At 31.8% G+C, this 17111-nt stretch overlaps 1 protein-coding gene across 1 annotated transcript; it reads right to left on the bottom strand.

Moving 5' to 3' along the window:
- Positions 1-2909: 2909 nt before the first annotated feature.
- On the bottom strand, positions 2910-5290 carry LOC125076296 (glycine-rich cell wall structural protein-like). The gene is made up of 3 exons (XM_047688393.1): positions 5273-5290; positions 4686-4744; positions 2910-4284 (listed from the first exon to the last, which is right to left on the bottom strand). The coding sequence occupies exons 1-3, from the start codon at positions 5288-5290 to the stop codon at positions 2910-2912; spliced, it is 1452 nt and encodes a 483-aa protein (XP_047544349.1).
- Positions 5291-17111: the final 11821 nt, after the last annotated feature.

The following is a 17111-nucleotide window of genomic DNA, read 5'->3' on the forward strand; positions in this document are numbered from 1 at the left end:
TGGTTCGAATGGTTTCGAACGTTTAAATCAATTCTTACAGTAGGTATTTGTTTTTCAATAAATAGGTCAAAAGTATTTTTCAAAAAAAAAAATGGAAAAAACAAATAAAGTAACTTTTACTGTTTCACTTCAAAAATAATAATTGATAATAGTTTATTTTCAAGCATTGTTAATAATCTTTACTCAATGTATCGTCTACCGTTATATTTAATTCAAAGCCGATTTTGACTCTACTGTCATTACTCCGTTAAAAGATGTACGGTATAAAGATATTTCCCATTTAAAGGAAAAAAATGTCAAAACAGAATATTAAAATTTAATAATTGTTAAGGCTAAAGCTGCCTTCTCCTCTTATTTGATTATATGTATGGAGTTTTTTCAACACGTAACTCCATCTCTGGATCGTTTCACCACCAATCCCGGATTTAAATGAAATCTGTCTTGGAACCCGCGATATTCGTTTAAGATCGACGTTTTCAATCGACCAAACTATCACGATAAATAATCTTAAAAATTCGTTGAATAATATGACGACCTCCGTGGTCGAGTAGTGTGTACACCGGTTTTCATGGGTACGCCACACCAAGGTCCCGGCCGAGTGATGTAGAAAAAGTTCATTAGTTTTCTATGTTGTCTTGGGTCTGGGTGTTTATGGTACCGTCGTTACTTCTGATTTTCCATAACACAAGTGCTTTAGCTACTTATACTGGGATCAGAGTAATGTATGTGATGTTGTCCAATATTTATTATTTAGTATTATTATAATTAATGACATCTGTACGAGTGTACGGTAATTTTTCACTCCATGAACACAATTGTCTCTGTAACAGAAACATGTTAATTGCTGTTCCGAGCGGAATTATGATGACCGAGCCGTTTCGTTTCCGTTATTAACTTCACGATGTAACCATTACATAAGGCTCATTATGTACATTTCACTGCGAATTCATAATCTTTATATTCTTATATCTAAGTTTAAGAATGTTAGTTTATATAAGACATTTTAATTCGTGTGCATAATTTAATCTTTTGGTAATTGGTAATTAGTTATTTTTTACTATACTTTATTATTTATTAACAATGAAATTTTGGTTTCTATATTTATCTTAACTTCTTGTATACAAGGGCGTCCGACTATTCAGACAAGGGTCAAGGACAAGTTCATTTTAATTAATTTAAGACCATAATAGTCACATACAAATTAATATTCAATACAGTCGTGAGAATATAAAGGTATTAAGTTTTTCTCTCTGTGAATTCTTAAGTTCTCAGAACGTTGCCTATATACATTCCCGTACCTTAAAAAGCAAATTAAGCCATTCGATAGACAAATATTAACTCTAGAACAATTATAAAATAACGATATATTATCAATTTCGTTAACAGAGACCTCAAAACTTTATGCTAATATATATACCCCTATACCCTCAACTCCTCGACTGTCCTAATAATACAAGCGCCAATATATACATACCCTTATCTCTTCGACTGTCCTAATAATACAAGCGCCAATATATATATACCCTTATCTCTTCAACTGTCCTAATAATACAAACCAAGCTAATTCATCATACGAACATGATATAGTTACGATTGGCGCGTAAATTTTCGTAAGATTCATAATTCTTTTTAGCGAGCCCGACTGTTAGTGCTCATAAAACTTACATTTATGACTCTCAAATCAACTGATATTGATTTGGGAGTCATAAATTGAACACCTCTGGTTAAATAACAGCCCGTAATTATCCCAATGCTGGGCAAATGTGTCTTACTGGTCTAAAGGCTTAGATCTTATTTCTCTATACTGCATTTAAATCCGTTACTATGTTTTCCTAGTTACGAGGATCTAATAAGTGTGTAAATTGTACCTCGTGAAATGCAAATTAACTTAGTAGTGCTGAGAGAAACAAAGCTGAGTATTCCATAATAGTATTATAATTAAATATAACATTAAATACGAAAGTAACTTTGTCTGTCTGTCTGTCGGTTGCTCTTTCACGGCCAAACCACTGAATTCCATGGAAAGACATTCTACTTTTTATATCTAATGCCTGGCGACCGAACCCTAAAATGCGAGCGAATACGCGATTGCGAACTAGTATGATATATATAAATGTGTTCTACTATCTTTTAAACCTGCAGTTATTTGTACAAACATTAACACTTTCTTTTTTATAAATCTCGGTATTGAGATAGTGAAAGCAAAGTGTGATATGTTAACTTGAAATGAATCATGTCGGTTCGTGATGTGTTTGTTGCAGGTTACTGAATATGTTCATTACTTACGAGTAAGAGCGTTCATGAAAATATCCACTTTTCAGGTTCCGGAATTTATAAGCTTGTGTCGTATTTACTTGTGTAAAATCAAAACTAAGTACTTCAGTCTAGCTAATTGTAATGAAACGACATATTCCTTTCATATATTTTTATTTTTAATATGATTTCATGAGTTTTCGTTTAACACGTTTAAATGGTTTAATAATATCATGCAAATAATAACGAAATACTCAAATACCAAGGTATTAAACATGTCATAGGATCCATCGAGTCATTAAAAAAATATATATATTCAAGTACACTATAAACTCGAATATTTTTACTATATTGTTATAAAATGTTCTGTAGAAAATATAAATTATTTCTATGATAATGTCATTGTTTCGAGAATATTCCACTGATTCATAAATAAAATGTTAATCATATTTTTATCTTCTATTATGTGTTGAGGGTCATTAAAACACGTGATATAATTTAAAAAAAAAACGTTATATTTTATAAATCATAATTTCATAACAATAACTTAAAACTAGAAAACTTATTTACAAAACTTGTACTTTAATACTGGGTCTCACCGCGCCAGCGAATACTATGACTTAGTTGGCATTATAACAATATTCTTTTTTTAAATATTACTTTCTTTTGTGATAAGGACCTCCTCCGTGACCTGAGCCTATCGCGTTGGAGTAACTATCTCCGAAACCACCGTGACCACCCCCGCCATGGCCGCCGTGGCCTCCATGACCACCTAAGTCTGATAAACTAAAGCTTCCGTGACCGCCGTGACCCCCAGAGCCTCCGAACCCACCACTATAGCTGTCTCCGTGTCCTCCACCAAAGCCTCCAGATCCGTGACCATGGCCGCCTCCTCCGCTGTAACTGTCTCCGCCATGTCCACCGCTGCCATATGAGTCAAGGCTTACGACGGAGTAACTATCATGTCCACCTCCATGACCTCCTCCATGGCTTCCACCATGTCCTCCACTTCCTCCAAAACCACCTCCACCTCCGTGGCTAATCAGACCAGTAAATCCAGAACTATAGCTATCATGTCCACCAGATCCACTGCTGCCGTGATCGTCATGTCCACCTCCATATCCACCAAAACCTATGTCAAATCCACCGCCAGAGCCGTGGCCTCCTCCAAAGCTACCGCCGTGGTCCCCTCCGTGACCACCGCCGTGACCTCCCCCATGACCACCTCCGTGTCCACCTCCAAAGCCTCCTCCTTGGCCACCTCCATAACCACCTCCATGACCACCACCATGGCCGCCTCCGAATCCGTCTCCTATTTCACCTCCATGTCCACCGCCAAATCCACCCCCATGACCACCGCCAAATCCACCCCCATGACCACCGCCGAATCCACCTCCATGACCACCGCCAAATCCACCTCCATGGCCACCACCAAATCCACCTCCATAACCACCGCCATCTCCAAATCCAGCATCACCACCGCCCAGGTCATAACCACCTCCATGAGAACCACCTAAGTCATAACCTCCGCCGATATCACCTCCATGACCACTATCTAGGTCGTGACCTCCATGACCACCTCCTCCTATGTCTATACCATGACCGCCACCTCCAGCATGGCCGCCGCCTATGTCATGGCCTCCTCCAAATCCTCCTCCAGAGTACCCTCCATGACCGCCACCTAAGTCGTGGCCGCCGCCGAATCCAGCATCAGAGTATCCTCCATGGCCACCGCCTATATCATGGTCACCTCCAAAATCGTGGCCCCCACCGCCGTATCCTCCACCATGTCCACCTCCATATCCACCGCCGCCGCCGCCGCCGCCGCCACCACCTCCATGGCCACCTTTTAGATGGTCAGCGAAGCCTCCATGTAGGTGATCCGCAAAACTTCCTCCGTGGCCGCCATATCCTCCACCTCCACCGCCGCCGCCGCCACCGCCGCCGTGTCCGTGGTCATCATGATGCTCGTGAACTACCACTTCCTTTGAAGAATGATGCTCCTCAGGTATATGGACTCGAATGTGAACACTAAAAAAAAAACATCAATTCAATAACGCGGAAATGTTCTCACATCTTTTCTTCATTGTCATCGTAAAAATCTTATAATAGTCGAATAAATCTATATAAAAGTATGAGAAACCGCAATCACAATAGGTCGCAAAGCAAGGTCAGACGCCAGTGAAAACTGTAAGGGTGAAGATACAATGGCTTTTCACAATTAACCACAATAAGTGACTCGTGAGAAACTATTTATAGAAATCTCAACCAAATTATTACATTCACAGGTGTACTTGCGGTTTCATCTTGTCAAATAGCGTATCTAATTGATAAATAAACGGTTCAAAGACCGCAGTGTATAAATGAGAGGAAGACAACAAGGTGCAACTGCGAATATAATATATATTGCATAGGAACATGAAAATACTAACTGTTCATGTCCAAAAGTCGCGGTGCAGATGCCAACGCTAGCCAGTAGTACACAGCTCAGCTGAAATGCAATATAAACTAAGTGTTATTCATTACACAACTACGTCCTTAAGCTCGTAAGCTCGGTAGTTAGATGAAATCGAAAGCGGTCGGTACGACTTGCGCTAGATGAATGTCTAGTTCATACGTGTTCCGCATGACGCAATCTGAGGATATATGTGGATGAGCGCACGATTTGGTTCAATACTTTGAAGGATACGTAATTGATAAGTTCATTGACCCTCACGATCTTTTTCTATTAATATTTTACAGCTTGTGACATGACACGAATAGATCGATATTTAAAAAAAAATAAAATAGTAATTGAATTATAATTCAAACGAAGATCCTTAATGATGAAATAATAAAACGAATTATTTTACTTCAATTCCAATATAAATAAATTGTAAACGTCGCTTAATTACACAATTAGTTACAAGTAAATTTACTATTAACGATATTTAAAAAAAAAATGTATGTACATTAATTACTAATCTTGTATACATTACAATGACAAAAGCGTTGTCGTTAAGTTAATAATATTACTCACGGCAAATCGGTAAGCCATAATGTATGGAAGCTCCTTCCACTGTACCGCTGATTTAACTTTTGTAGCACCAACAACGACACTAGCCTTTTATATGACAGTGAATGTGCACCCCTACTTCGAACGCAAAATATAACGAAAATGTAAAACGACTTGGTGTACATTACACTACATAGTATACATAAAGTATATATTACTTGAGAGATATATTCGAATTTCAAAGCCGGTCGTTGAAAACCATAATAATTTTCGAAATTTTTAGTATATCTTAATGTTTTATTTTCAATTAATAATATACGTCATAGAAATTTTTAATAGGTATTAATATAAAAACATTTTAAAAAATATTCTTCTTTCAACAGCTTTTACTTTTACTTTAAAATAATTAATTCAGAACCTTAATTAATCAATGTTAGGTAAGAAGCAGATAGTTTACACAATTTAAAACATTTCGTACAATAATATGATATACCAAATTAACGTAATAAAATATTATTATCTATGAAAGGTTTATATTATATATCTTTAATTTTTTTACCAAAACAAAAATTAGGTTAAATAAGTGCATTAAATATGCTTATAATAATTAGAACTATTTTAATACTATAAATAATAAAAAAAAATTAAAAGTAGCGTTTACTATATATGTGACTTTTTAAAACAATACAATGTCCAAAAAAGGGCAACATCTTATCTGATGTGCAAAAACGAGAACGATATTAACAAAAGTCTTCATCTGATTTTAGGTTGGAGGTATCTCTTTGTAAGAAGAAGCAGAAGAAGCTATAACAGGGCTGCAATAGTGTTACAAGTATCCGATTAAACGGGGTATCTTTTACGTCCTAGCTTGTTTTTTCCGGATTCAAGCTAAAACTACTAATACGATTAATATGAAACTTTCACTTAATGATGGACTATAGTTTCGGGGCAGACATAGTAACAAGCATATATATTGTGTAATTTTTATTTTTGAGATATAATTATACCTTATTATGTCTACGTAGTCGGATAGAAAATTATCGGTCCGGGCGCTTCCGATGCGAACACTGCCAAAACTATAATACGGCCGCGAAAAAATTGTCTATAATTTTTTTTATTGATCTCCAAAATGTTTACAGAAATGTTCATGAAATCTTTATTTAATAGATAAATCACGGTAACTTTTATTAGTATCTCATAATTCATGTTTATAAATTCTTGTATATATAATTATAATAAAATATTTCATGGGTCTCAGAAACGCCTTAACGATTAAATTTTTACAGTTTTTATTTATATATAAAAGTGTTTTTCCTGATAAATGCAAAAAACATCTACCTAATTAATACGTCAAGCTTTAGTTGAATCTATTTTTCATACAATACTAGTCCTTATTAAAACTAAAATAAAATGTTTAAATTGACAGGAAAAAGCTAATTAGATCAGTAGTTTTAAAGACAATATTTAAGGAATAAAACATAAAAACTAACGAGACTTCTGCGATGCGACTTATTACTGAAATATTTTTATTTATCTTATTATAATTTGTATTTGGAAAACAATATTTAACTCTTAATTATACATCAATTTAACTCCACTTAAATTCCACTTAAAATAGCCTAAATAATTGTGAGATTTTATATTTGAATAATGTTATTGAAGCGACTGACTCGTACAGATGTATATATATTTTAAGTAATATGAGTTAAATCTTAAATAACGTTTTTATAAAAATATATACTTTCTTATAAATATAAACATCCTGTTTTATAATCTCTACTGGTAAATTTTTCGCCTGAAGTATTGGAATTGCGATTGAACAGGGAAATGCTTCTTGTTTCCACCATTCCAGTTGTGTTTTGTGACTGCGCATTTAGAGGCAATTATATTCTATTTCAAAGAAAAGTTATTTCACTGCTACTCCAAGGTCCAAATGTGTTAACTGGAAATGACAAAAATAATTAATTTGTGAACTAGAGGCGAATGTATGTTTCGTTTGTCCGATTCAACATTATATATATGAAGTATTAAAAATTAAATATAAAACTAAAATAGGTCATATCTTGTAAAATCATTTTCACTATTACCTGATCGTTTGAAAGACATGTGAACTCTGTTTGGTAAACAATACAATTGAATGGTATTCACGAGTTGTCTTTATAATTGTTTGTCTTTAGTTAAGAGTCGGAATTTTCTTCATAACTATGAATGTATTTTTTAATTCCTATATATACTTTCACTCGATTTATGTATATATATAGCTTTGTTGAGATCTCTTTACGAATGGAGCATTCCTATATTTACCGAATCGTTATCGTACCAAATAATTAAAAGAGCGTTTTTGAGTTCAAAACTTGAGGGTTTTCATGTAATGAAAATTTGCTCATCATAACTTACAAAGTTTTTTATTCAGGGACACACTTAAACTACGCCTTGTTATTAAATATTAATATCCGTAAGCAAAACGAATCGTCCCTCGATTTTAAAAACAACGTAATTTTAAAGCAAATTTTTTTTTTTTTTTTTTATTCTGTCCAAACTATGAGCATAATACGTTTTTATTTTTAAATGAAGAAGTTAAGCCGTAATAAAATTTAAATTTGTGTCAGTCAACAATAATTCTAAATATAGATAATATAATGATGAACTATTCGCTTCTTTCCGCTTATTTTTATTCGTCTGGTGGTCTACATATTTAATCACTTGCGGAAGTAATGTACACTAAAATTAATTTTACATTAGTAACTATAATTAATGAAATGCGTTAACATACAAATTTTAATCATTATAATGCTTTTTCCAATTACAATATGTAAATTATATATTTTATGTAATCAGCATATTCTGTATTTTAACATAATATTTACAGTACAATACAGTTTTTACGTTCCATTTGGTCCGATTATAAATTTTCCACGAGAATTATAAGAAGAAGAATAACTTTTTAAAGCAATTGTTAAATTTGTTAATGAGGCTTAACAATTTTTTCTTTTTTTTTTCTTTCACAAATAGCTAGACAGTCTGGTAAATGGGCCGGCCATCTGGTAAGTGGTACCACCGTCCGACTTACTCAATGCACTACAATGACTATAACTTCACTGGCTCACTCGATATTCAAACCGAAACACAACATACAAATGATAGGATTTAACTAAAATATTGCTTAAATCACTAACGTTAACAAATTATATAAATATCCTACTTTAAAAATTAAAAACAGCTGTATCTGCATAATAAACCGGAGTTTGTTAAGCGCATTAATCTTAGGAACTACCAATATGCATTCTGTAAGAATTCACTCGTGAAATGTTGACAAACGACTTTTAGTGATACGCCATTTTGATACTTGTATCCTATAAATTTTATAATTATTATATTCAGTCATTTATTTTATCACATTTAGACATTCGACACTAATAATATCGCGGTGTTATTTAAACTTGAGGTCGACTTTCGAGTTTCTTCTCACAGAGTACCTTTACAGATTTGAACCATTATTTGCGTTGGATAGTCTATCTATTAACGAAGGTTAGGTTATATAACTTCACGCTTTGACCATAAGGAACGGAATAATGACCGTAAATGTCATCCTTTACGACAAGCTGTGTGTAACACGCTTTATGAAAATTCTTTGTCTAATTTGTATATGTTAGATATAATAAAATTAAGGTGAAAGTAACAGCCTGTATATATCCCCCGGCTGGGAAAAATACAGGCAACCTTCTCGGTCCAACAACCTTCAGGGCCTCCTTTGAAGAAAACGGTTTTGGAACTAAGTCTACCACGCTGCTCCAATGCCGGTTGGTTACACATGTGCCAGAATATTATTGAAATTAGACATGCTGGTTTTCTCGTGATGTTCACCGCTATACACGAGATGAATTAAGAACACAAATTAAACACGTGGTAATTCAGTGAAGCTTAACTGGGTTTGAATTCAAAATCATCGGCTAAGACAACCGCGTACTAATCAAACTCAGTAAGTCTACATAGGATAATATCTTAGTTTTGTTAATTAAATAAAGTTTTGATATAAATTGCCTATTATAAAGTGTGTTTTATTTAGAAAGCACGATAAAACGCAAAATATTAGATAACATTAGTATATTAACTATACATTTAGAAGATGAATCGAGCTATTCGCGTAGTATAAAAACAAAATAATCCTAATGTATAACAGGCCCGAGTAAGACCATGGGACACAGCTAGTATATTTTTAAAAAGTTATATACGTTGACTACTGAAATAATCTTAGGTATTGGACCAGTAGTGAGAACAGTAGTAACTGAGCTAGAAACACGTATCAAAATGGCGTATCACCACAAATCGGTTGTCAACTGAGGAGTGAGATATGGAGTGAATACTTTAGAATCTCACTGCTGTCTCCGATTCGTCGTGACTTATGTAAGTCTGTACTCTGTAATGACTCTTCGGTGCAGGAAATGTGACTGATGTACATGTGTCGCTTGTAGCTTTCGATACTTATACGTAAATCTCTAATAAAAATCAACATCAATCATCATCATAAGACGATGTAAAATAGTAACAAAACTGATATTCCCCTAATAATAAAACATTTTCATATAATAAGTTCGATTTTGACATTGGCAAAAGTATAATTGGTTGAGATAAATTGTTGATAAATTAATGCGTTGATTATTGGTTTAAATATTTAATAAGAACAATAAAACTGCTAAGTCATAGAATGACAATTTGACGGACGGATTATATCTTCAGAATCGTGTCTAATATTACTTAAGTTTTGACTGTTTCAAGTTGGAATGATTTTATAGCTTATAATATACTAGCTTTGTAGTGTTATGAAGGCTACTTACATTGAAAAATAGGTACATTATTAATTGTTACGTAAATTACATAATACCTATATTATGAAATATTGTATTATTTATAATATGTTGCATAATTTATACGTACTTAAAGACTACTTAATCAATTTCAAAAATATACAGTCATATACGATTGAATATTTAATGTCGGGTTCAAGAACATTCACTTCTAGACGATAAATAACTATATATTATGTATAGATATGTACGGTTAATAGAAAATTTTTTGTACGTCCATCAATGCCAGGACCGGATGCTCCATTACGCAGAGTAGGTAACCTAGGGAACAAAAAACACATTTCGGAACATATTTCAAAGTAGGCATAATACATAATACAGACATAATAAACGCAAATAAAATCAGAAATTTATTTTAAAGCCGACAGCAGTATCTATGGATTAATAGGTCTGTATTAAATTATATCGTTTTGAAATCATTTATAAAAATCAATTTTAACTACCTTATTCAAGTAGATTCTTACAAGCTATGAATCAATTTACTAGATTTTATTAAATGTTAAGCAATTACTTATTACTGGTTCGAGTATTTTGGAATGTAGATTCTGTCGTAAAGATCCGACAAAAATCTTAGTAGCTACTCTTCACCACCAATCTGAAGACATAAGAAAGTAAATTAAATGTATTTATTTTTCTAAACGTCAAAACATACAAATATATTTATCATCTACATTTGTTATAGATATACTTGTATTCTATTATATGCTTTATTTATTACAGATGTCAAAAAGGTGAAATAAAAATTAAGCAAGGCTAATAAAATTTCATTCTTTTAACCATTACAAATCATTTAAGTCTCGCATATTTTTTTCAACCGACATTTTATTTATAAACGCAATATAATATGGTCGATAAAGCTATATCACGCGAACTAACAATTGGTAAACTATCAAAAAATATTATATAACATTGCTCAAACACGATAGTATATGTAAAAACAAATAATTCAACAGCTTGATATTTATACTTAAGTTTTAAATGGTAACGTCACATCTTTGCTGTGGCCTCACAGACAAGAGGCCTACGCCACGCCAGGTCAAGTACATCTCTCCAGACTAATGTATTTCCGGCTTTCTAGCACTGACTTTATACCAATATTTCTCTCATTAGCTTTACTTCAAATAAACTTTCAGGGTCTTCTCTCAACTCGTAGATATAATTACATTAATTATCATACATTCAGTTAATATAACTAATGATTATTTGATATCTGGATTTTAACCAGGACTGACTCCACTGTTCAATGCTAAGCAGGGCCGGTGTGGAGCTCCTTGAGCAGGTAGCTAGTGGAGGCCCCTATTTATTTTTCAAATAAGTATATAAAATACCTTTAAATTCCAAAATAAAATATAAATTATTTTAATCCCTTATAAATATTGTATAATTGGTTATTAAAAAAAAACTATTTATAGTACAATACATGAATGATACTTGTATACAAGTTTGTATAAACATTAAAGGTCAGGGCACGTCGGAATTGGAAAATTTTTAGTTTAAGAAATCTCTTTTGAGGAGGCTTTCTCCTGTGGAGACCCCGTTTCAGGTATCCCAGGAAACCTTACCTTAAATCTGGCTCTCGTTCTAAGTATACATTTAAACACAGAAAGTCTTATAATAATTAATAATAATAATATATCCACAATATATTAAAATTAATTGTAATTATATTTATAGTTTTATACATTAAATCATTAATACATTATCATTTAATCGTAGTACATATAACTGAGATATATTTTACATCTTAAAACTGATTGTGGGTGTACACGCAGGCACACCGTTGAATTTTCATATATTTGATTTGTGTTTATCATTCATCTTGTATTCCACGATGAAGGAAAGCAATGCGTGATTCGGATGAAAATCTGCTACATGAGTATTCACTAGTTGACCAATCCCGTATTCACTAACGCGTGAAAACATCGCAAAATAAGCTCATACAAAACATCTCGATAAAAAAATCGATATAAAATATATATAATATAAGAACTCATAGCGGTCATCTATATTTCTTATACAAAAGTAAAGAATATAATATAACAAGATCTCTTATGTATAGGTATATAAAATGCATGTATAATTTAAATAATACAACCATACAGTATTCATATTAACATTTGGTCATAGTTCAAGCTTCAAGACTAAAAAGATCGCGCGATTTTGATCTTTATTAAAAAAATGACATAAAACATTGACATACATCTCAGTGAATCGCCAGAGATTATTTCTCGTTGTGTTTTTAAAACAAATAATAATTCGAAGATTATTACGTGTGTACGTTCACTTTTTTTTTTAGAGAGGAAATATGTTACGTAAGCTTGCCCTGCGCATACGGTATTATGAATGAACTGGTAATTATTATATCAATACTTTTTAATTGGATTGTGTGAAATAAGGTCCGAATTAACTAATAATAGATAAAAAAAATATTAATATATTAAAATAACTATACGTTTATATTAACCAATTAAATAAATATCTTCGATATTTTTGTTGTATATATTATGTTCGAAATTTAAAAATAGCAATTATTTTCGCATATTCCAGTTCTGGAAAAGTTACCTTTCTTATTTTAATATAAAAACTTTCTTTAGGCGTATAACTCTTTTATTTCGAATTGTTAGCCTAATGTACGATATAGCACCTCTTTTTAAATCTTTATATTATATTCTATATACTTATTTTTATTAAATTAAATATATTTTTTCCTTTAAACGTTTGATTGTGTATGTCTGTGTCTTAAGATTATATTATGTTAAATGTATTCGAAATATGATTTTTATCTTTGTGGTTTTTATTTGTCGTGTAAACTGTATTGAAAGGGACCGTAGAATGAATAACTCTATTTTACTTAAATTAGCGACTGGTCAGAAACTTGTACACTTCCTACATGGACTTGGAACGCTGCTTTCTACTTTGTAAGTATCTATATTATTGAAGGCAACTTTGACTACCTGTTTTAATCTCGGAATACTCTGTACGTACATTTTACACCTTTAGATCTTAATCGAGTTAGAAATTTTACATAAGAACTTATGACAAAATGATTAAAAAATATTTACATTTAGCCCATGATGATATGATGGATTAGAGATAAAAATTCCTTAGATTCACATACCTATTCTTTGCGATTTATTATTATGCATTATAATAAATTCTGGTTTAATATACTTATCTTAATTTATATTACAACACTATTCCACTAAAAATATTCTATCAACTTTAATATTATTTACAATGTTTCGACAACAACATCGCCGATATTCAAAATGCTATTTTTTTCTTAAATCCATAATCAAAATTAAATATCTTAACTTAAACAATGGCACGGACGCAAGTTTATTGATACCCATAGACAATAAGACTTCATTGGCTTGACCTGGGATTTGAACCCATGGATTATAATAATAATAAAGCAAGCTTAACTAAGCGGCTAACTTGTATAGCTACATACATTACAGTCGCGTTTTTTTTACTTTTAATTTATTTTAAAACATTTTCATTTAATATCCAGAGCCCTAGTGAGTTTGGTCATTGTTTAAATTTCTATAAACAACAAGTTCAGATAATAAAAATGTAAATAACTATATAGCTATATCGAAGGCATAAAATTGAACTATAAATATATACCTATACTATATCTATTTTTTTATTTTGTGGAAACTTTAACGAGCATCCTTTTACATTATGTATGCATTATTGTATAAAAAAATATGACGTTCACACGTATAAGGTTATACCAGAGTCGGAGAACCTGATAGGGATGGAGCTATATCGACAAACGTAATACGATAACAGACCCGATATTTTTTTACAAAATGTAAGAAACTAAACTACTGCCGGATACATTTGTATAAATTTACTAACTAATATTATATTTTATTACAAGATGTAACACGTATTAAATCTTGATTCACAATACCAACTTCTTTAAAATTTTCGTAGCTGTTTTAAAATAAGTAGGTATAGGTAGGTATTCGACAGTGAAACGAAATAATTATAACGACAGGTAATCGATTAAAATATATATTTGTATGTTTTTGTTGTACTTATTTGTCATTGTTCAAAATATAATAAATATATGCGATCGATATCATTACGTATTTGGTCACAACACTACAACTATCAAATTAGAACTGTCAAATAAAGAAATGATAATAGTATAGATATTTTAATTTAGGGTGAACCCTTGAATGATTTTAACAGTACGAAATTGAGATGGACGGAGTTTTATAAATCTAATATATAAATAGATTATTTCGATTCTTTCTAGATTAAATTATAATTATTGAAGATGTATTCCATATTATATGCTTACAGATAATACATTATATAATAATGTAACCTACTCACTAAAAGATTAAGTTTGGTAATTATTACGAAAAAATCTGTTGGCAACTCCCATTTGCGAAATATTTTTCCTGTTTGTAAGAAATGCATACTCGCCAATCGTTTGGCTATACCAAGTGTGAAAACAATAATTGCTAACAATTAATTTAAATTTGCTTAACATTAGATTTCGTTCTAGACGTGATATCTGGCAGTTAAAATTATTAATACCTTACTATAAATATGCAACAATAATTATTTTTTATCTTTGTATAGACATGATTGAAGAAAAGATTTCTATTTCACTAAAATTTGTTTTTTTTTTTTTTTAATACAATTTAGTAATCAAAGAGTTGCGTCCAACGTGTAGTGAGTAGCATTTACAAAAAAGTTTACATGCAATGTGGTTCAAGATAATTATATTGCTGTTAATAACAATGATCAAACAGCGCTACCATTTTCCTTAGAACTAGATTTCCAATTTCCTCAATAGAGTTATATTAGATTATACAGTTACGCAACTGTGGACTAAGCCTCTTGTGACGGAGAAATATAGATCTATAGTAAAATTATTTATTTTACCGTAAGTTCAGTAATATTTTCATAAGTAATAACATTCAGTATTAAACATAACGTATCTTTGTCACACCTACAATTTGAAAACATTCTTATAGAAATTAGCGTTATTGATTTTACTTTACTTATATCCTATCTAGTCTAATATTATATATTGTATTGTGTATTGTACATGCCATACAAACAAAACAGACTGTTAAACTATAACACCCGGTTCCATTGTTGGGTTGGGTTAAGTTCGATAACAGTTACCTAAAAAACTATAAAAAAATTATATGTTACTTACATCATATACATAATTTCTTTATTTTCTGCAATTAAAAAAACAACAAACAAACAAACAAAAATTAAAAAAAATGACTAGTAATAGAAATAAATTGGCAAAGTAAAGTAAAGTAAAGTAAGTAATAACAAAGTCGGAACTTGTTATTATTAGCTTTTCCTAAATTATCTCTTATATAGGTATTGGAATATTGAGTAACATAATAGTAAGGAAGCCTTCAAGCTATTTTTGCAGATTAACTTTTTAGTATTTTTTTCGATTAACACAAATCACAGTATAACCTCTCTGTCGCCTAATAAATCGCCTAGTGCGAGACCTTGTGTTAAAAGGACCCGTGATACATTTCTCCGCAAATAAAAGGCACAGGGGGTTCGTATAACTAAAGATGTATAACTAAAGATAAATAAAAAAAATGTGCCCTACAGTAGTAATAAGCAAAGTTACCCATATCCCTATTTATTGTAATTATATATATATGTATGAAAATATATATATATATATATATAAGTCAGTGTGGGCCACGTCTTCCAAGAAAACGACTAGCTCGAAGTCCAGATAAGATCTGCTGATGTTCAATAATAATATGAAATATAAAACACCAAAATGTATTAAAATGTAATGTAAAAAAGACACGGGCACGAGCCCGTGGATGTTATTAAATAATAATAAAAGAAAATGTATAATATATATCCTCTTGGAAAATGGATTACTAACATCTGAGCGCGCTCATTGGTCTAATCAAATAGCGCGCGCTTCCTGTTACACATTTCCGTCCCTTTTCATACATCCAAAATCGAGACTATAGTGATATAATTTTTTTTTAATAAATTCGACACTATGCAGGATACATTATATATAAATGTATAACATTATGTATAAACGTCACGTTAGACGTCAATAAATGTTATGATAACGATTCTTATATTATAAAATTTGCACCAAGTAGAGTGTTGTTTGTACTTAATTGGATTCTATGGATTCTACTATTTCATTTTACCAGTTCCTTATACGAAACACTCGGTCAGTCTTACCGAATTTACTATCAGAAATATTAGTGCGTGTGTTATTATTGATTGTATTAATTTTGATGCATTTGAAATGTCAGCCGCAAGCACGTTACATCACTGAAGAGGAAATGCTAAATGAATATAAAAAGTGTCGGAAAGACTCCTATATATCTCCGTGCGCAATGATAGTGGTAACAATATGCATCCCACCTCTGATATTCTGCGTGCCGCTGATTGTAACGAAAAATTACATAGAAACAACTCAAGCAATATTAGGTTGGACCTTATCGTTGTTAATTAATGCAATTCTCACTGAGTTTTTAAAACTCACAGTGCCTCGACCGAGACCGGATTTCTTCTACCGCTGCTTTCCAAACGGACTGGAGGCTGCCGAATTTAGTATAGGACATTTAAGTGATATAATTGATGGCAGAAAATCGTTTCCGAGCGGTCACACGAGCTTCGCATTTTGTTCCCTCGGCTTTTTAAGTCTTTGGTTGAGGGAAATGACTAAAGAAAATCGAGGAATGCATGCAGTTTGTTTGCTCCCGTTAATTTTAGCAACTCTTATCGGCACAAGTCGCTGTATTGACAATCATCACCATTGGCAGGATGTTATAGCGGGCGGAGTGCTTGGATTCGTCATATCTTATATTTGTTACAAACTATATTGCAAGTCGTCTAACAATCGCATTTAATTTTAATAATAAGTAAGGACAATTGGTTAAATATTAAAAATTATAGCTAAATAACAGTTTAATTTCTTTATAATTTTTAAAATGAACTATCCGACAAAGCAAGGA

The sequence above is a fragment of the Vanessa atalanta genome, chromosome Z (assembly GCF_905147765.1).
Source record: "Vanessa atalanta chromosome Z, ilVanAtal1.2, whole genome shotgun sequence".
Classification (NCBI taxonomy): Eukaryota; Metazoa; Arthropoda; class Insecta; order Lepidoptera; family Nymphalidae; genus Vanessa; species Vanessa atalanta.

Bases quoted from the DNA above. Each gene is read 5' to 3' on its own strand.
- LOC125076296 (XM_047688393.1), bottom strand. The intron at 4,285-4,685 runs GTTAGTATTTTC...TTTTTTTTTTAG, and splicing joins GCGACTTTTGGACATGAACA to TGTTCACATTCGAGTCCATA.